This window comes from Anomaloglossus baeobatrachus, chromosome 9, assembly GCF_048569485.1.
Source record: "Anomaloglossus baeobatrachus isolate aAnoBae1 chromosome 9, aAnoBae1.hap1, whole genome shotgun sequence".
Lineage (NCBI taxonomy): Eukaryota > Metazoa > Chordata > Amphibia > Anura > Aromobatidae > Anomaloglossus > Anomaloglossus baeobatrachus.
This window is the reverse complement of record NC_134361.1, coordinates 220,231,782-220,252,323: the sequence shown is the minus strand read 5'-3', so window position 1 is coordinate 220,252,323 and position 20,542 is coordinate 220,231,782. Positions and strand designations below refer to the sequence as shown.

At 42.6% G+C, this 20,542-nt stretch overlaps 1 protein-coding gene across 1 annotated transcript in view; it reads right to left on the bottom strand.

The window, feature by feature from the left end:
• Positions 1-4,118: 4,118 nt before the first annotated feature.
• The window catches only part of LOC142251605 (myosin-4-like), a 28,583-nt gene continuing 12,159 nt past the window's right edge, over positions 4,119-20,542 (bottom strand). The window contains exons 2-40 of the mRNA XM_075324564.1: positions 15,684-15,896; positions 15,403-15,546; positions 15,138-15,294; positions 15,025-15,052; positions 14,819-14,939; positions 13,760-13,852; positions 13,612-13,675; positions 13,429-13,527; positions 13,244-13,347; positions 13,012-13,150; positions 12,815-12,933; positions 12,582-12,731; positions 12,326-12,496; positions 11,147-11,453; positions 10,982-11,055; positions 10,800-10,887; positions 10,591-10,708; positions 10,112-10,235; positions 9,896-10,032; positions 9,550-9,805; positions 9,218-9,460; positions 8,733-8,909; positions 8,509-8,654; positions 8,342-8,432; positions 7,869-8,258; positions 7,651-7,777; positions 7,423-7,541; positions 7,070-7,266; positions 6,803-6,986; positions 6,550-6,715; positions 6,081-6,205; positions 5,697-6,005; positions 5,360-5,563; positions 5,146-5,271; positions 4,895-5,065; positions 4,710-4,814; positions 4,532-4,627; positions 4,314-4,448; positions 4,119-4,222 (exon numbers count right to left, since the gene is read on the bottom strand). Of these exons, the coding sequence (XP_075180679.1) occupies positions 4,208-4,222; positions 4,314-4,448; positions 4,532-4,627; positions 4,710-4,814; positions 4,895-5,065; positions 5,146-5,271; positions 5,360-5,563; positions 5,697-6,005; positions 6,081-6,205; positions 6,550-6,715; positions 6,803-6,986; positions 7,070-7,266; positions 7,423-7,541; positions 7,651-7,777; positions 7,869-8,258; positions 8,342-8,432; positions 8,509-8,654; positions 8,733-8,909; positions 9,218-9,460; positions 9,550-9,805; positions 9,896-10,032; positions 10,112-10,235; positions 10,591-10,708; positions 10,800-10,887; positions 10,982-11,055; positions 11,147-11,453; positions 12,326-12,496; positions 12,582-12,731; positions 12,815-12,933; positions 13,012-13,150; positions 13,244-13,347; positions 13,429-13,527; positions 13,612-13,675; positions 13,760-13,852; positions 14,819-14,939; positions 15,025-15,052; positions 15,138-15,294; positions 15,403-15,546; positions 15,684-15,884 (5,820 nt within the window). The 5' untranslated portion in view covers positions 15,885-15,896 and the 3' untranslated portion in view covers positions 4,119-4,207. The remainder of the gene's footprint in view (positions 4,223-4,313; positions 4,449-4,531; positions 4,628-4,709; positions 4,815-4,894; positions 5,066-5,145; positions 5,272-5,359; positions 5,564-5,696; positions 6,006-6,080; positions 6,206-6,549; positions 6,716-6,802; positions 6,987-7,069; positions 7,267-7,422; positions 7,542-7,650; positions 7,778-7,868; positions 8,259-8,341; positions 8,433-8,508; positions 8,655-8,732; positions 8,910-9,217; positions 9,461-9,549; positions 9,806-9,895; positions 10,033-10,111; positions 10,236-10,590; positions 10,709-10,799; positions 10,888-10,981; positions 11,056-11,146; positions 11,454-12,325; positions 12,497-12,581; positions 12,732-12,814; positions 12,934-13,011; positions 13,151-13,243; positions 13,348-13,428; positions 13,528-13,611; positions 13,676-13,759; positions 13,853-14,818; positions 14,940-15,024; positions 15,053-15,137; positions 15,295-15,402; positions 15,547-15,683; positions 15,897-20,542) is intronic.

Below are 20,542 nucleotides of genomic sequence, written 5' to 3'. Positions count from 1 at the left end.
ACCGATCACTGATGCGACGCTGCACGGCTGTCACAAAGCTCCGGCAGCTTTTCCTCTTTTGAAAATGAAGGCCGCTCATTAATCCATCTCATATTCACTGCTTTCCCCGCCCACCGGTGCCCATGATTGGTTGCAGTCAGACCCGCCCCCACGCTCAGTGACAGCTGTCTCACTGCAACCAATCACAGAAGCCGGTGGGCGGGTCTATATCATGCTGTAAAATTAATAAATAATTAAAAAAAAAACGGCGTGCGGTCCCCCCCAATTTTGATACCAGCCAAGATAAAGCCTCACGGCTGAAGGCTGGTATTCTCAGGATGGGGAGCCCCACGTTATGGGGAGGCCCCCAGCTTAAAAATATCAGCCAGCAGCCGCCCGGAATTGCCGCATCCATTAGATGCGGCAGTCCCGGGACTCTACCCGGCTCATTCCGAATTGCCCTGGTGCGGTGGCAATCGGGGTTATAAGGAGTTAAATGGCAGCTTATAGCTGCCACTAAGTCCTAGGTTAATCGTGGCAGGCGTCTCCCCGAGATACCTTCCATGATTAACCTGTAAGTGAAAGTAAAGCCCGCTTTACACGCTACAATAAATCTTACGATGTGTTGGCGGGGTCACGTCGTAAGTGACGCACATCCGGCATCGTAGGTATGATTGTAGAGTGTAAAACCTCCGTGCAATTGCGATTGAACGAAAATCCATTCATCGCATGCATGTCGTTCATTCCTCACAAATTGAACGTGCGGTTGTGCAATGTTCCCGAGGCAGCACACATCGCAGTGTGTGACACCCCGGGAACATTGAGCAACAGCTTACCTCTGTCCGCGGCTCCTGCCGACAATGTGGAAGGAAGGAGGTGGGCGGGATGTTTACGTCCCGCTCATCTCCGCCCCTCCGCTTCTATTGGCTGGCTGCCGTGTGACGTCGCTGTGACGCCGAATGTCCCTCCCACTCCAGGAAGTGGATGTTCGCTGCCCACAGCGAGGTCGTATGGACGGGTAAGTACGTGTGACAGCTTTTAATCGATTGTGCGGCATGGTAAAAAAATTGAACGTGCCGCACAAACGATGGGGGCGGGTCACATCGCATACGATATCGAATGCGAAATTGAAAGGTGAAAAGCAGGCTTAAATAAACACAAACACCTGAAAAAATCCTTTATTTGGAATAAAAGACAAAAAAACCCCTCTTTCCCCACTTTATTAATCCCCAAATACCCCTCCAGGTCCGACGTAATCCACACGAGGTCCTGCGACGCTTTCAGCTCTGCTACATCGGAAGCTGACAGGAGCGGCAGTAGAACACGACCGCTCGCTGTCAGCTCCACGCAGTAACTGAAGTGAGTCGCGCGATCAGCTGTGCCCTCATTCAGGTGACCCGCGGACACAGCTCTCGGGTGGAGGACTTCAGCGGTGGCCGCGGGTCACCTGAGTGACGGCACAGCAGATCGCGCGGCTCACTGCAGTCACTCAGGGGATTTGCGGTCACCTCTCTCTCTATCCTCCCGACCCCAAATCTCCTTTTCCAGCGAAACATTAAAAAAAAACAAAAAAAACCAAAACGTTCTTTTAAAGGAATCCGTTACCTTTATTGACGCACTCTTTGCAACGCATCCGTCACATGCATCACACAACGCACTGTGACGAATGCTTCACAATGCAAATGTGAAACCAGCCTTAAAGAGGTTTCTGCAATTATTCAGTTCTGAAATGGGTGGTGAACGATCTTTGCACAAAAAACCGAGCTTTCCATGTGAATAGTTGCAGAACCTGTAAGGGCAGCGGACACTTTGCACATATGTAAGGCCGGTTTCACACTTGCGCTCAGCGCAATCCGCAGCTATGGAGAATAGCGCAGTCCGTTAACGCACTGCGCTATTCTCCATAGACTTGTATTGACGACGCACTGTAACGCAAGTGTCTGCGTTGCATCCGCTGGACGACGTAGCGTCGTTAATTTGATGCAGCGTCGGGCGGAGGGAACGCTGCATGTAGCGTTTTTTGTGTCGTTAAAATATTGCACCTTGATGGATTCCCTTAGTATCCGCCAAGGTGCCTAATGATTGTCTATGGTAGCGGATTCCGCCGCTATGGGCTAAGCGTCGGAATCCGCTGACTGTTCCCGTCACGTTCTACTGAGCATGCTCAGCATGTCTAGCAGAACGATCTAAATCATTTAAAATCACGCCTGGTCTCTCTCCCCCCTCTCCCCCCCTCTCTCATACTCACCGATCACTGATGCGACGCTGCACGGCTGTCACAAAGCTCCGGCAGCTTTTCCTCTTTTGAAAATGAAGGCCGCTCATTAATCCATCTCATATTCACTGCTTTCCCCGCCCACCGGTGCCCATGATTGGTTGCAGTCAGACCCGCCCCCACGCTCAGTGACAGCTGTCTCACTGCAACCAATCACAGAAGCCGGTGGGCGGGTCTATATCATGCTGTAAAATTAATAAATAATTAAAAAAAAAACGGCGTGCGGTCCCCCCCAATTTTGATACCAGCCAAGATAAAGCCTCACGGCTGAAGGCTGGTATTCTCAGGATGGGGAGCCCCACGTTATGGGGAGGCCCCCAGCTTAAAAATATCAGCCAGCAGCCGCCCGGAATTGCCGCATCCATTAGATGCGGCAGTCCCGGGACTCTACCCGGCTCATTCCGAATTGCCCTGGTGCGGTGGCAATCGGGGTTATAAGGAGTTAAATGGCAGCTTATAGCTGCCACTAAGTCCTAGGTTAATCGTGGCAGGCGTCTCCCCGAGATACCTTCCATGATTAACCTGTAAGTGAAAGTAAAGCCCGCTTTACACGCTACAATAAATCTTACGATGTGTTGGCGGGGTCACGTCGTAAGTGACGCACATCCGGCATCGTAGGTATGATTGTAGAGTGTAAAACCTCCGTGCAATTGCGATTGAACGAAAATCCATTCATCGCATGCATGTCGTTCATTCCTCACAAATTGAACGTGCGGTTGTGCAATGTTCCCGAGGCAGCACACATCGCAGTGTGTGACACCCCGGGAACATTGAGCAACAGCTTACCTCTGTCCGCGGCTCCTGCCGACAATGTGGAAGGAAGGAGGTGGGCGGGATGTTTACGTCCCGCTCATCTCCGCCCCTCCGCTTCTATTGGCTGGCTGCCGTGTGACGTCGCTGTGACGCCGAATGTCCCTCCCACTCCAGGAAGTGGATGTTCGCTGCCCACAAGTACGTGTGACAGCTTTTAATCGATTGTGCGGCATGGTAAAAAAATTGAACGTGCCGCACAAACGATGGGGGCGGGTCACATCGCATACGATATCGAATGCGAAATTGAAAGGTGAAAAGCAGGCTTAAATAAACACAAACACCTGAAAAAATCCTTTATTTGGAATAAAAGACAAAAAAACCCCTCTTTCCCCACTTTATTAATCCCCAAATACCCCTCCAGGTCCGACGTAATCCACACGAGGTCCCGCGACGCTTTCAGCTCTGCTACATCGGAAGCTGACAGGAGCGGCAGTAGAACACGACCGCTCGCTGTCAGCTCCACGCAGTAACTGAAGTGAGTCGCGCGATCAGCTGTGCCCTCATTCAGGTGACCCGCGGACACAGCTCTCGGGTGGAGGACTTCAGCGGTGGCCGCGGGTCACCTGAGTGACGGCACAGCAGATCGCGCGGCTCACTGCAGTCACTCAGGGGATTTGCGGTCACCTCTCTCTCTCTCCTCCCGACCCCAAATCTCCTTTTCCAGCGAAACATTAAAAAAAAACAAAAAAAAACCAAAACGTTCTTTTAAAGGAATCCGTTACCTTTATTGACACACTCTTTGCAACGCATCCGTCACATGCGTCACACAACGCACTGTGACGAATGCTTCACAACGCAAATGTGAAACCGGCCTTAAAGAGGTTTCTGCAATTATTCAGTTCTCAAATGGGTGGAGAACGATCTTTGCACAAAAAAACGAGCTTTCCAGTTGCAAATATTTTCAGAACATATCTTCCAATGTGAACCTGCCTTTACCAGCTATGGAAGGATATTTTAATGAGACGTAATAAGTAGGAGCAGTAAATATTAAAGCCATAGAATGAAACATGACACACAGGCTTCTCTATAACGCTAATGATTTATTCATCAATGTAAAGACAGAAGAAGAGTATCGCTCAGAGGAAGAGAAATTTTACATTTTGCAAATTTCACAACACACGATTGTCCATAAGTCTTTATTCATTCGCTTTCTTTCTACAAAGGGAAACAAAAAAATATATTACTTATAGAAATATGATTCGTCTTAATCGATTTCTTTGGGTGAAGTGATTGTAATGTCCTGTACCTTGCCACTAATGTCGCGGCTCTTGGCTCGGAGCTTGTTCACTTGGGACTCGGCGATATCGGCTCTTTCCTCGGCTTCCTCCAGCTCATGCTGGACCTTTCTGAAGCGGGACAGGTGGGTATTGGCCTGTTCCTCCTGGAAGAAGATAATAACAGGTCATTTATTACATTACATATGCACTAATAATGTTATTTCCAAGTGATCTAATTCCAACTTACAGATTCCTCAGCCTGTCTCTTGTAGGCCTTGACCTTCAGTTGCAGTTTGTCTACCAGATCCTGAAGTCTCAAGACATTTTTCCTATCCTCTTCAGTCTACAAAAAGTAAGTGTTCATATACTTAGGGGCAAATCGAATAATCCCGAATGAATCATCTCAGGCCTGAAGAAGGCTTTACCTGGTAAGTCAGTTCTTTCACTCTTCTTTCATATTTGCGGACTCCTTTAATTGCTTCGGTGTTATGCTTCTGTTCATTCTCCAGCTCGTTTTCTAATTCTCGTACCTATTAAAAGCATTTTTTCTTCAAAATATTTCCTTTGTCTTATTTGCCGAGTACAATTCACATAGAGGAATAAATCTTACCCTAGATTCCAGTTTCTGGAGCTGTTTCTTGCCACCTTTCAGTGCCAGCTGTTCTGCCTCATCCAGACGGTGCTGAAGATCCTTCACGGTCTGTTCCAGGTTCTTCTTCATTCTGTCTAAGTGGGCGCTAGTGTCCTGTTCCTTCTTCAGTTCTTCTGCCATTAATGCAGCCTATGGAAAGACGTGGAGACCTCAGAGTTTCTCATGCATAACATATTCATAAATTAATTCACAGAACATCAAACACATACATCAGTGATCGCCTTCTTGGCTTTTTCTTCTGCATTTCTGGATTCTTGAACTGCTTCTTCAACTTCACCCTGTAGTTGACTGGCTTCGTTCTCTAACTTCTTCTTGGTGTTGATGAGGCTTGTATTCTAGAGGAAAGTAGTATACCTCTTATCATCCTCTGTGTCCACTTTTTATGTTCCTCCAATTTTTAGATTCTCTACCAGTAGATCTCACCTGGGAGTGGAGAAGTTGAAGGCGCTCACTTGCATCCAGAAGTTCCTGCTCCGCCACCTTCCGGGACCTCTCCGTCTGTTCCAGAGCAGAACGCATCTCCTCAATTTCAGCCTGTTGCAGGTTATTCCTACGTTCCACAACGGCCACTTGTTCTTTTAGGTCTTCTTGGCTCCTGAGGGCATCATCAAGCTGGAGCTGGGCATCCTGAAAGTGTGGGAAGGTAGAATTTAGTAAAAGTATTTGTCTTTGGTTTCCTAACATTACCAAGGAGTTTAGTTGACCAAAAAAAAAAAACTCCTTGCACCAATGATAGTACATTCGTAGGCACTGCTGTTACCTTCAGTTGTGTTTGGACATTTCTTAGCTGCTTATGCGCCTCAGTGGCCTGACGGTTGGCATGGCTCAGCTGAATTTCCATCTCGTTCAGGTCTCCTTCCATCTTCTTCTTCAGTCTCAGGGCGTCATTCCTGCTCCTGATCTCGGCGTCTAATGTGGTCTGCATGGTGTCAATGACTCTCTGGCTGTTTCTCTTCATTTGTTCAATCTCCTCATCTTTCTCTGCAATTTTTCGCTCTACCTCAGATTTAATCTGATTTAGCTCAAGTTGGATACGGAGGATCTTTGCTTCTTCGTGTTCAAGGGATCCCTAAAAGAACATAACAAGCTTTTTAGCATCCTATTAATTTAAATAATAAAAGTTTAGAACTTTTTGATTTAACACCTCCGCTTCCTCCAAGGAGGCTTGCAGATCACTCCTCTCCTGTTCGACTTGCTTTTTGGATTTCTCCAGCTCATTGATGCTCTTGTTTGATTCTCCTATCTGTTCGGTCAGTTCGGAAATCTCCTCTGTAATGAAAAATGCAAACTTAGAGGTCTGTTTCGTGACACAATTTTGTGGTGTGCTTGTCGTATCTATTTGTATTATAGAAACCCGTATGTAAGCAGATAAATTTGTATTTGCATAGAATACTTTGAGAAACGCGTCTCTCAAATGGGTATCAGATTGACATATATTTTTGTATCCATATTGATTCATTTTATGGTTGGATGACATTCTCAGATGTTCATTCATTTATACTAAAGGATTTCACAACTGTTTGTGTTTTAGGGTAATATGCAAACTCGTATGCAGCCTAACGTGTGTGTGTGTGTGTGTAAATTGTGTGCCATTAGTGAGGTAAAATGCTTACGCTGCAAGTTTTTGTTTTCCCGTTTCAAGGTTTCAATTTGTTCTAACGCTTCCTCATAGGCGTTCTTCATCTTGAAGATCTCAGTGCTCAGGCTACGGGCTTCTTTTTGAACTTCCTCCAACTCGGCCTGACCTTCCTCATATTTTTGTTTCCATTCAACAAGGACCTGCGCAGAGAGATCCATTAATTTATATAACATCAAGAATTAAGATATTTTTTTTATTGATCCATGAATTTTATATGCAGATCTTGCCTTATCAAAGTTCCTCTGCTTTTTATCTAGAGCAGCGGCCGTGCTATTTGCCCTCTCAACGTCAACCATCAGGTCCTCTACTTCGGCCTGCAACCTCTGTTTGGTCTTCTCCAGAGAGGAACATTTGGAGTTTACAGCCTCTACTTGCTCCTCGGCTTCCTGGAGACGTTGCGCAAGCTTCTTTCTGAAGGTGATTAGTTGGAATCTGAGTTACTCTAGATACCTATCTGTTGTGCCATCCATATAATCTGTCCTATACAATCATACTTGGCCTCTTCCAGTTCCTCTGTGCGCTGAATGGCATCAGTCTCATATTTGGTTCTCCATTGTGCTACTTCACCATTGGCCTTGGACAGAGATCTTTGAAGTTCTGCCTTTGCCTCTTGCTCCTCCTCATATTGCTCTCGGAGCAAATCGCAGTCATGCCGAGCAGATTGCAGCCCGTGGGCGAGAGCATTCTTGGCCTATTAATATAAAGTATTGATCAATATATTAAACTGCATTGACATGGACATCACACAATATCAAAATTATAAGTAGTGAACTTGTTACTAAATAAACAATTGAGAATTTATGCAATTTTTATGGTCGTGGAACATAAGAATGTTAACTTTATCCACCTTGGTTTCCTCATCGAGTTGCCTCCTGAGTTCTTCAACCTGTTGTGTAAATCCTTGTTTTCCTCTGGTCAGTTGAGAAATAAGCGATTCCCTTTCCTCTAGTTGACGGGAGAGTTCACCTAATATGAAATGAAGTTCAAAAAGGATAAACTATATAGATCCGAAAAATGGAAGCTGGTAAATAATATGGTGAATAGTTTAACATTAATATATTTTTGAATTCCATACCATTTTCTGTCTGGAAGCGAGCTCTTTGAGCTGAGAGGTCATTATTGAGACGTTGGTGCTCTTCATTTCTAACCTTAAATTCATTGAGTTGGTCCTCAAGAACACGGCTTACTTTTTCAAGGTTGGCCTTTTAAGGGAAGACGCAAGATTTACTTTTAAGTTTTAAGTGGTCATCTAAAATAAATATAGTCAACATTTCTAGAGAGTGGCTCTTATACCTTTGATTTTGAGACATTCTCCAAGTTGCTGGCAAGGTCGTCAATCTCCATCTTCAGCTCGCTCTTCTCCTTCTCCAGCTTCTGTTTGACTCTTTGGAGATTATCAATCTGTTCTCCCAGTTCGGCGACGCTGTCGGCATGCTTCTTGCGCAGGGCGGCAGAGGTGGCTTCATGCTGGAGTGTGGACTCTTCCAAGTCGCGTCTCAGTTTCTGGAACTCTGCCTCGCGTTTCTTGTTCAACTCAACCTGAGCTGAGGTTGCACCTCCAGCTTCTTCAAGCCTCTCACTGATCTCCTCAAGTTCTCTAGAGAGATCAGACCTTTGCTTCTCAACCTTTGCGCGAGCAGCACGCTCAGCTTCGATCTCCTCCTCCAGTTCTTCAATACGTGCCTAGTATGAAAGGATTATTTTACCTTCTACCTGATTACGTGAAGCTGTATGATACGTGAAGCTGACTCATTATATCACGATACCTGCAGCTCCTTGATCTTCTTCTGCAGCTGAGACCCCAGGGACTGCTCATCTTCAATCTTTCCTTGCAGTTGGTTTATTTCAAAGTCCTTTCTGTGTTTGTAAAATGGATATTTGTTAGTAAATTCATTTTAAGATTCTTTTTATGCTAAAAGTGAAACATACTAACTTCTTAAGTTTTTCTTCTGCTTGCTGTTTCTCATTTTCAAGATCCATAACTGTTTCTTGAGACAACTTCAAATCTCCTTCGAGCTTTCTCTTGGCTCTTTCAAGGTCAAGACGAAGCTTCTTCTCTTGTTCCAAAGATCCTTCCAGCTAAATAGACATAAAATTAAGATTTTTTTTCAAGTTTCTAATACTACATTTTCTACATTACAAGTAAGGATAACTCACATCATCTAATTGTTGTTCAAGTTTGTTCTTTGCTTTGGTCAAAGTGCTGACTTTGTCTTCCTCAGCCTGCAGGTCATCTAGAGTTTGTTGGTGGGCCTCCTGGAGCCCCTTCTTCTCTTTCGAAATCCTTGAGATGTTCTCATCCAATGCTGCCAACTCTTCTGTAAGGTTTTTAACCTAAAGATAAAGGATGAGTTATCCAGTGACACTGCCCTGCTGCTAGGAAATTAGTACTAGGGAGAAAAAAACATTGTTTTTCTTTGCCCTCAGACAGTAAGGAGATCCACTTTAGCCTAAGTGATGGGGCTTTCTTTCATATCAGTTGGTATATAAATCTTTTTATTATGTAGCTGCACTGGGATGTTAATGGGGGTGTATTCGTGGTTATGGACATATTGCCCAACCAAACACCTACCTTGTGATAGAAATCCATTTGCTTTTGTAATTTAATAGCATTTATTGAAAAGCCTAATAAAAGCCCTTACCTTGTTTTCCGTGGCATGCTTTTCCTTCTCCACTTTGGCCAATGTCAGCTCTAAGTCATCAATATCTTTCTTCAGTTCTGAGCACTCGTCTTCCAATTTCCTCTTCTTGCCAGTCAGTTCGGCATTGCTTTCCTCCTCATCTTCAAGCCTTTCCGTCAGTTCTTTTATTTTGGCTTCCAGATTGATTTTGTTCTTAATGAGACCTTCACACCTTTCTTCTGCATCGGCCAAGTTCTCTCCTTCCTAAAATGAAAGGAGTTAACACTTACATAAAAATTTCATCAAGAAATGATTAACTTGTCCAATTGTTTGGGATTGGTTTTTTTTCTTACGGATTGCACTTGCAGCATTAAGTCATTCTTTTCTTGTAGGAAAACAACCATTTTCCCTTCCAGTTCTTTCCTCCTTGCTTCCGACTTGGCAAGGGCTTCTTTGGTCTTCGCAAACTCTTCCTTCATGTTGGCCATCTCCTTTTCGGTCTCGGCACTCTTCAGGAGAGGTTTGATCTTGAAGTACAGCTTCATCCATGGCCAGTGCTTAACATTCATGAATGACCTGACATTGTACTGGATCACAAAGATTGCTTCCCTAAGCGAAAAGAAAACGCGCTTGATAAGATATAAAATGTTTGTCAATATTTATTTTTCATACTTCTATTTAAGATTTAATGCTAAATACCTTCTCTCCATCATTTTCTTGAATTCAACTCTCATTAAGAAACCTCTGCACAAAGCCTGAGTACGAGTGATGATTTGTGCCAACTTGTCATCCCTCATTTCTTCCAGAGTACCCAGAAGACCAGCTTTGAAGAAAACCTATTAGAAATGTAAAGCTTAATAACATCTATTCTAAGTTGCTTAAATTTGTATATTATTCCAAATAGTATTTCTTTACCTTTGTGTGTCCAAACCTGTACTGGGTATGATCCACATCAATAGAACCGAGGAGTTTCTCCGAGGCCTTCTTGCTGTCGATGAATTGTCCATCTGGGATTGCACTTGCATTGAGGATCTTGTAACTGAAGACGACCATAAAAAAAATAAAACCGTTCAAGTACAAATAGTGGAATTAGACATCACAATAATACTTTACAAGATAATTATAAATGGTTTTAGTGTATGGATATTCCCTTTGTGTCGAGCTTGAGACCCTTGTGAGCCAAAGACATTGAGTGCTTCATGCTGTGGAATTCTCGGATCTACAATTCTGATGACACCAAAGAGCGTCTTCCAATGATAAGAGATGATCCCCAGGAATTAAAGAAACCATAATTATGGTATCAGATGATAGCATGAACAGTTTCAACTCCAGAAAAGATCACCTAAGTGGAAGAATTCCTTTTAGGTGACCGAAGACCAAGATCAAGCATTTACCGTTGCTTGAAGTCACCGTAGAGGATTCTGCTGGGGAATCCCTTTCTGCAGATCCTGATTCCCTCCAGCACACCATTACATCTCAGCTGGTGGATGATCAGATGATTCTCCATGATACCTGCAGGAAATCAATAGAAGTAATTAACAAAATCGTAAGCATATGAACATTTTATTATAGTCATTTAATATTTTTGCAGAGGGGATTTTACCCGGAGTCTTGGTCTCATTGGGAATCAGGCAACGCACAAAGTGAGGGTGAGTGCTCCTCAGGTTAGTCATCAGCTTGTTCAGATTTTCCTATGGAATAAGAACAATAAGATGTTGTTGAACTCCACACATTTCTACATGATAGGACATTACTAAATTTCACTTGTTTTGATTAAGCCATTACCCTGAAAAGAGCAGAGACAGTCTGGAAAGATGACCCTTTCTTCTTCTTTCCACCTTTTCCTCCAGCATCAGGAGCTACAAATTATCAATTAATTTTGAAGTTAAAGAATATTGCATATGCTATACCACCACTCTTAATAACTGCCTCCATCAGTGGTACACTTACCATCAGCTCCAGCGTAGCTGGAATACAAGAAGGCCAAGAGTTTCACTGAGGATTTTTGGTAGAGGCCGACAACAGTCTCGTTCAGCGGGTCCTTGTTCTTGTCCAACCAGCCAGTGATGTTGTAATCCACCGTACCGGCATAATGCACCAAGGAGAAGTGAGCTTCAGCCTTTCCTTTAACCGGCTTGGGCTTCTCAAAGTTCTTGCACTTGCCAAGATGCTGGTCATAGAGTTTGTTCTTGAAGGATGTGTCAGTAGCTTTGGGGAACATGCACTCTTCCTCCAGGATTGAGAAGATACCCATGGGCTATAAACATAGAACGAAAGTTATCACCATGTTTTCCATACATAAACTGTATTATTCACCAACTTTTAGCTCTTTCCTGTGATCCATTTATATGAGCTCAGTGGCCTGTCATACCTAGGAGAATGCCTTTCATAATTGCCGTTGTGTCTGCTAATTGATGCTGAGTGGTATGGGTATCACCAGACCATACTCCACTCCCCCACTAGGCTCGAAATCACTGTCCCTCCTGCCTTGATTGACATGGATAACATAAGCGCCACCTGGCCTGTTGTGTTTGCACGAGTCTTCTTTCCTAGCGCACCGGTCTTCTTTCCTAGCGCACAGGTCTTCTTCTTTTTTAGTGCACAGGTCTTCTTTCCTAACGCATAGTTCTTTCCTAGCGTACATGTCTTCTTAGTACACAGGTCTTCATTCTTAGTACATAGGTCTTCTTTTCAAACGCACAGGTCTTTTTCTTAGCGCAAAGGTCTTCTTTCTTAGCACACAGGTCTTCTTTCCTAGCATACATGTCTTCTTTCTTAGAGCACAGGTCTTCTTTCTTGACGCACAGGTCCAAAACTTGAATGGGCGGTGTGAATGTTGTAAGACATGTCATTGTCAGTCAAGGCAGGCGATATGGCAATTGTAGGCAAAGAGGATGTGCCCATCGGACTACTCAGACTGATTAGCATATGGCACAAGACAATTATTAAAGGCATTTCCCTAGATACGTGGGACTGCTGGATTTATATGGCGGGGTTACAGGAATGCTATTAAAGTTGACTAGAAACTGATGGGTGTATTTCATATTGTTGCAACAGGGGACAAGTTCCCTTAAAGCTCAGAAGTCTTGTGGGGTTTTTAAGTAACGAATAAGAAGAGCTGGTACCAACCTTCTCAATGAGCTCAATGCAGGCAGCCAGATCCATACCGAAGTCAATGAATTCCCAGTCAATGCCTTCCTTCTTGTACTCTTCTTGTTCCAGGACAAACATGTGATGGTTGAAGAACTGCTGCAGTTTCTCATTGGTGAAGTTAATGCAGAGCTGCTCCAGACTGTTGTACTGGAAAAGATCGTATGGATGAACGTTTAGACACTGGTGTATAGTGGGAAACAGAATCTGTCGTCTGTATCATAATTCTGCTCACATCAAAGATCTCAAATCCAGCGATATCCAGCACACCGATGAAGTACTGTCTTGGCTGTTTTGTGTCCAGCTGCTGGTTGATACGAGCGACCATCCAGAAGAAAAGCTTCTCAAAGACAGACTTAGTCAGGGCACCAATGGCATTGTAAACCTAGAAATGGGTAATTATTACGGTACATACTTCCACAGATCACTCGTTGTATTATATACTTATTTTCCTCTAACGCTTTTTACCTGTTGAACGGTTTGTCCTTTGGTGACATATTCATTGCCAACTTTGACTCTTGGGTAGCACAAAGCCTTCAGAAGATCAGCAGAGTTCAGACCCATCAGGTAGCCAATCTTATCAGCAACTAAGGAGGCAGGAATCATCATTTATAGTGGCTGTATCTAACAGTTTAAAGAAGCCGCGTATATCATTATTTACTTACCTTCTGTGCCATCGGGTTCAGCTTGTTCCTCTCTTTGCTTTTGCTTGAATTTCATGTTACCGTGGTGCATGACTGCGCCGGTCATCTTGTAGATGCCGTTCTTTTCATCGGGTGTGAAGCCCAGAATATCGATGGCGCTCTGTAATAAATATATATATAATATAGGTCGCTATATGCTCAAAGCTTCTAATTATACAAAAAGAGTATCTGGGGGAAACTATATTTGTCTTACGTCTGTGGCCATAAACTCCTCTACGTCATCAATGCTCTTCACAGAAATTTCACCTTGGCTGATGAAGGGGTAGTCGTATGGGTTTGTGGTAATTAGAAGCATTTCTAGGAAGAAGTGGTGCTCGATATAAATCCACAAGTCATCGTCAACCTGAAGTTTGTACAAATGGATCTAAAATAACTCACCAACAATCTCTGGCCTCTTGTTCGTCTGGATCTGGTAGAAGATGTGGTAGCTCCTTTCTGCCGATAGCTGGAAGGTTACTCTGGACTTCTCCAGCAGGTCTATATATGAGTGATATTACAGGTCAGCGATGGTAAGAAGACAACCACGAAATGTCCAAAACTCAATTTTAACATAAAACTTACAAGCCTCAATATCGGCGGAGGCCAATTTTCCTGTAGTTCCAAAGTGGATTCTGATGAATTTACCCTAAAGAGTTTGTCATTGAAATGTAATTAAAATACATGGTATAAAAAAATCGTAGAAAACACTAGTAATATTTGGGATACTTACAAAACGAGAGGAGTTGTCATTTCTCACAGTTTTGGCATTGCCAAAGGCTTCCAGCAGAGGGTTGGCCTGGATGATTTGATCTTCCAGTGTTCCCTGATAATAGGAAGGAATGAGATGGGGTTTAATTCTGACCATCTCCTGATCACCATATTTTGGGATGTATAGTGGCATGCAAACCTTTGGACGCCCCTGGTCAAAATGACTGTTATTGGGAACAGTTAAGCTAGTTGAAGAAGAAATGATCACTAAAAGGCATAAAGTTAAAGATGACACATTTCCTTTATATTTTAGGCAAAAAATAAATAAAATAGAAAAAGGAATATGGGCCAATGCAAATGTTTGGACACCCTTGGAGATTTGTGATCTTAGATAACTCTGACCAAGGCTTCAGACCTTAGTTAGCCTGTTAGGGTTATGGTTTGCTCACCAGCTGATGCAAATTTCACAGCTTTATAAAAACACAGCCTCCTCTAACTTTGTTCCAAAAAATTAGCAGCCATGGATTCTTCTAAGCAGCTGCCTAGCACTCTGAAAGTGGTGGAGGCCCAAAAAGCAGGCGAAGGCTATAAGAAGATAGCAAAGAGTTTTCAAGTTGCCCTTTCCTCAGTTTGAAATGCAATAAGGAAATGGCCGTTACCAGGAACAGTGGAGGTCAAGATAAGGTCTGGAAGACCAAGCATAATGTCTGTGAGAGCTGTTCATAGAATTACTAGAGAGGCAAATCAGAACCCCTGCATGACTGCAAAAGACCTTCAGGAAGATTTAGCAGACTCTGGAGTTGTGGTACATTGTTCTACTGTTCAGAGACGCCTGCACAAATATGGTCTTCATGGAAGAGTCATCAGACTAAAACCTCTCCTGTGTCCTCACTATAAAATTCAGTGTCAGAAGTCTGCAAAAGATCATCTAAACAAGTCTGATGCATTTTGGACCAATGAGGTTAAAATAGAAGCTTTTGGCCACAATGATCTAAGGTATTCTAGGAAAAGAACTGTACATATTTATGAATAGTCCAACACTCTCTTGTATATAGTACATGTACACAATTTAGATTTTTACCTGCATGCTGCTACTTGACTCCTTCTTCTTTTGTGAATCCCCCGTAACTGCAACTGCAATTGTTGCGAAGTATTGGATGACACGCTTGGTGTTTACAGTCTTTCCGGCACCGGATTCTCCGCTGATTACAAGAAAGATATGTGAGTAAAACATTGCAACAAAGTATAAGAACATGTACGCCGGAATCAGCTCCATCTTGCACTTACGTAATCAGGATTGACTGGTTTTCACGATCTGCAATTAAAAAGGAAAATCTAAGTCATCAGTTCAGATAAAACTTTGGAAAGTCGAATAACGTAACGTAAAAAGTAAAAATGACCTGTCAACATGAACTGATAGGCGTTATCAGAGATGGAGAAGATGTGTGGTGGGGCCTCCTGACGCTTCTTTCCTCTGTAGCCGGCGACCACTTCGGGGTTGTACACCGGAAGCCACTTGTAGGGGTTGACGGTGACGCAGAAGAGGCCGGAGTAGGTCTGGAATTACAGAATAAAGACATTATTTCCAAATATGATTTATATAGGGCGAGCAGTGTACAATGTTGCATTTAGTTTTGTGATCTGTACAAAGAAAGGAAAACGTACGTAGATCATCCAGGCTGCGTAACGCTCTTTGAGGTTATACAGCACAGACGCCTCGTTCAGGTGAGTCAACATGGCCATGTCTTCAATTTTATCGAACTTGGGAGGATTTTGCGGGTAAACTTGGGTGTCCTTAACGGTGACATCCTGGAAAAAAGGTTAAGCTGGATATTTAGTCTATGGAAGTTTTATTTACTTTTTTTGTACTTTTTATTATTTGGAGATCATATTTTATGTTAATAAATGTTATTTTCTTGTAATAAATGAATACATATACTGTGTACCCTGCCATCGTCTGTTTTCACAGTGGCTTTGCCACTGTCGCGGGCGGTGATCAGACCTTTCACATACAGTTCTTTGGCATCGTCCACAAAGCAATTGTTCTTGGCATCAAATGGTTTGTTCTGAGCCTCCAATCTCTCCTTTTCTGATTTCCGGAGGTACGGAGCTGCCTCCCCAAAAACCGCCATTTCTCCGTCTCCCATGGTTGATGTGGTCTGTATGAAAATAAAAAATATATTGTTCTAAAAGGTTTTTTTTTTAAATATGCAATGACCTGGATATAAATTCATAGATAATTGTCTAAGTATAATATCATTATTAATGCTTCAGCTCATGTTTCGTCCTATGGTGCATGTGTCGTGCTTTAAGACGGCTTTACACACGATCATATCGTTAGTGATCTTGTTAGTGATGTGACACACCCAGATCATTGTTACGATTTGCCGAGATCGCTCATAGGTCGTTTTGTAGCGGTCACACGTACCCATCTCAGAAACGACGCGACATCGTTCAGCAATATATTGTTTGACCAAGGCGGTCGTGTGGATGTTGTTCGTCGTTTGCAGGGTGTCAAACGTAGCAATATGTCTGTTGCGTTCCAAACGACGAACAATATTTTGAACGACGTGTCAACGATCAAGGATTTTCACCCTATGTGCAATCGTTTGGAGTCGCACGTAGGTGTTATAAGCAAACGACGTCGCCAACGATGACGGAAGTGCGTCATGAAAACCGTGACCCCGACGACATATCGTCAGGTAAATCGTAGCGTGTAAAGCGGCCTTAAGTATATCTTATCTTCTACCATCACCTGTGATATTGGTAGAAACGTGTGCTTAGTCGGGATACTAACCTGTTAGCGCTGCTCTTGACGAAAAGATCTTCTAGAATTGAAAATATAGTCCAGTTGTAGAAGTGAATGGACTGCGGCTTGTGATCCAGTCTGGAGTCAGAACTTACCAAGAGCTCACTGAGGGGTTTATATAGAGGACAATCTGCTCCCTCGGCATTATTACACTCCTGATAAGGGAAGACTCCATCCCCAGAACGCTCCATAGAAACCCAACACTTACTGTTCTTCATAAATAAAAATAACTGAACGTTTAGGTGACATTGATGTGCCCTCCTGTGATATCTACTGATGGGACTCAGCAATGAGCATATTCAGCAGACTAGTGGCAGATTGAGGTACTGCAGATATTACAGGGAAAGTGTAAGTGACTCAGGTCAATCCATGCATAGAATATCTATCTGGCTATAATGTATCATTCTTTATAATGTATATATTAAGTGATTTATCTATAAATATATTACAGTATATATGTATATATTCTCTATCTAGATATTATCTATGTATATATTAATCAATGTATATTCATAAATGTATATTTAGTATATATTATTTATGTAGACGGTATATTTATCTAAATCCAAAAAACGGGGGCATCACTTCAAAGACGGATGGTGATGAAATGGATTTTAATCACCCATGTAACACTTTTTTGCATTTGTATAGAAGAGCTTTTGTGGATAACCTTGGGGGCTTTCAACCATTCATTACATGAAAAGTGCTGCTGTAATCTATTTATCTATCTGCCTATCTATCCCTCGATCTATGATTCTATTTAATTATCTATCTATCTATCCTCTCTCTATCTGTCTCTGTCTGTCTATCTCGTTTTCTTTCTGTAGCTCTCTTTCTCCCTTTCTATGTTTCTTGTGCTTTTGCTCTCTCAATCTTTTTCTCTCTCATTCCCTCTCTCGTTCTCTTTATCTGTCTCTCTCATTCTCTCTTTCTCTCTCTCTCGTTCTTTTTCTCTCTCTCGTTCTTGTTCTCTCTCATTCTTGTTCTCTCTCGTTCTTGTTCATTCTCTCTTGTTCATTCTCTCTTGTTCTCTCGTTTCTCTCATTCATTCTCTCTCGTTCTTGTTCTCTCTCGTTCTCTCTTGTTTTCTCTCTCGTGTTCATTTTCTCTTGTTTCTCTCTTGTTCATTCTCTCTCGTTCTTGTTCTCTCTCGTTCTCTGTTTTCTCTACCTTGTTCATTTTCTCTCGTTCTCTCTCTCGTTCATTCTTTCTCGTTCTTGTTCTCTCGCGTTCTCTCTTGTTTTCTCTATCTTGTTCATTTTCTCTCGATCTCTCTCTCGTTCATTCTCTCTCATTCTTGTTCTCTCTCGTTCTTGTTCATTCTCTCTTGTTCGTGTTCACTCTTGTTCTCTCGTTTCTCTCTCTTTCATTCTCTCTCGTTCTTGTTCTCTCTCGTTCTCTCTTGTTTTCTCTCTCGTGTTCATTTTCTCTTGTTTCTCTCTTGTTCATTCTCTCTCGTTCTTGTTCTCTCTCGTCCTCTCTTGTTCATTCTCTCTCGTTCATTCTCTCTCGTTCATTCTTTCTCGTTCTTGTTCTCTCTCGTTCTCTCTTGTTTTCTCTCTCGTGTTCATTTTCTCTTGTTTCTCTCTTGTTCATTCTCTCTCGTTCTTGTTCTCTCTCGTCCTCTCTTGTTCATTTTCTCTCGTTCTCTCTCTCGTTCATTCTTTCTCGTTCTTGTTCTCTCTCGTTCTTGTTCTCTTTCGTTCTCTCTTGTTTTCTCTTGTTCATTCTCTCTCGTTTCTCTCTCGGTCATTCTCTCTCATTCATTCTCTCTTGTTTCTCTCTCATTCATTCTCTCTCGTTCTTGTTCTCTCTCGTTCTCTCTTGTTTTCTCTCTTTTATTCATTTTCTCTTTTTCTCTCTCGTTCTCTATTGTCCTTTTTCTCTCTCTCATTCTTGTTCTCTCTCTCGTTCTTGTTCTTTCTCGTTCTTATTCTCTCTCATTCTCTCTTCTTTTCTCTCTCTTGTTCATTCTCTCTCGTTCTCTCTCTTGTTCATTCTCTCTCGTTCTCTCTCTCGTTCATTCTCTCGTTCTCGCTTGTTCTTTTTCTCTCTTTCTCTCTCTCGTTCTTGTGCTCTCTCTCGGTCTTGTTCTCTCTCGTTCTCTTTCGTTCTTGTTCTCTCTCGTTTGCTCTTCTTTTCTCTCTCTTGTTCATTCTCTCTCGTCTCTCTTGTTCATTCTCTCTCGTTCTCTCTCTCTCTCGTTCATTCTCTCGTTCTCTATTGTTCTTTTTCTCTCTCTCTCGTTCTTGTTCTCTCTCTCGTTCTTGTTCTCTCTCTCGTTCTTTTTCTCTCTCTCGTTCTTGTTCTCTCTCTCGTTCTTGTTCTCTCTCTCGTTCTTGTTCTCTCTCTCGTTCTTGTTCTCTCTCTCGTTCTTGTTCTCTCTCTCGTTCTTGTTCTCTCTCTCGTTCTTGTTCTCTCTCTCGTTCTTGTTCTCTCTCTCGTTCTTGTTCTCTCTCTCGTTCTTGTTCTCTCTCATTCTCTCTCGTTTTCTCTCTCGTTCATTCTCTCTCGTTCTCGCTTGTTCTTTTTCTCTCTTTCTCTCTCTCGTTCTTGTTCTCTCTCTTGTTCTTGTTCTCTCTCTCGTTCTTGTTCTCTCTCTCGTTCTTGTTCTCTCTCTTGTTCTTGTTCTCTCTCTCGTTCTTGTTCTCTCTCTCGTTCTTGTTCTCTCTCTCGTTCTTGTTCTCTCTCGTTCTTGTTCTCTCTCTCGTTCTTGTTCTCTCTCTCGTTCTTGTTCTCTCTCTTTCTCTCTCGTTCTTGTTCTCTCTCTTGTTCTTGTTCTCTCTCTTTCTTGTTCTCTCTCTTTCTCTCTCTCTCTCGTTCTTGTTCTCTCTCTTGTTCTTTTTCTCTCTCTTTCTTGTTCTCTCTCTTTCTCTCTCTCGTTCTTGTTCTCTCTCTCGTTCTTGTTCTCTCTCTCGTTCTTGTTCTCTCTCTCGTTCTTGTTCTCTCTCTCGTTCTTGTTCTCTCTCTCGTTCTTGTTCTCTCTCATTCTCTCTTGTTTTCTCTCTTGTTCATTCTCTCTCGTTCTCTCTCTCGTTCATTCTCTCGTTCTCGCTTGTTCTTTTTCTCTCTTTCTCTCTCGTTCTTGTTCTCTCTCTTGTTCTTGTTCTCTCTCTCGTTCTTGTTCTCTCTCTCGTTCTTGTTCTCTCTCTTGTTCTTGTTCTCTTTCTCGTTCTTGTTCTCTCTCTCGTTCTTGTTCTCTCTCTCGTTCTTGTTCTCTCTCTCGTTCTTGTTCTCTCTCTCGTTCTTGTTCTCTCTCTCGTTCTTGTTCTCTCTCTCATTCTTGTTCTCTCTCTCGTTCTTGTTCTCTCTCTTTCTCTCTCGTTCTTGTTCTCTCTCTTGTTCTTGTTCTCTCTCTTTCTTGTTCTCTCTCTTTCTCTCTCTCGTTCTTGTTCTCTCTCTTGTTCTTGTTCTCTCTCTTTCTTGTTCTCTCTCTTTCTCTCTCTCGTTCTTGTTCTCTCTCTTGTTCTTGTTCTCTCTCTCTTTCTTGTTCTCTCTCGTTCTCTCTTGTTTTCTCTCTCTTGTTCATTCTCTCTCATTCTCTTTTTTTTCTTGTTTTCTCTCGTTCATGTTCTCTCTCGTTCTTGTTCTCTCTTGTTCATTCTCTCTTGTTCTTGTTCTCTCTCGTTCTCTCTCTCATTCTCTCTAGCTACGGTATATTTGTTTTTCTATCTTTCTATTTTGTGCTCTTTCTCTATTTTTCTTGCTTTCTTTCTCTCTATCACTCTCTCATTCTCTGTCTCATTTTCTCTTTCTCTCGTTTCTCTCTAGCATCTTCTCTGTCTCTTGTTCTATCTTTCTCTCTATCTCTCACATTCTCTTTTTCTATCGTTCTCGCTTTCTCTCTCTCTAGTTCTCTCTCTATCTCTGTCTCTCTTTCTCCTTACATCTTGCTATCTCTTATCTATCCCTCTATCTATCCCTCTATCTATCTATCTATCTATCTATCTATCTATCTATCATCTATCTATCTATCTATCTATCTATCCCTCTATC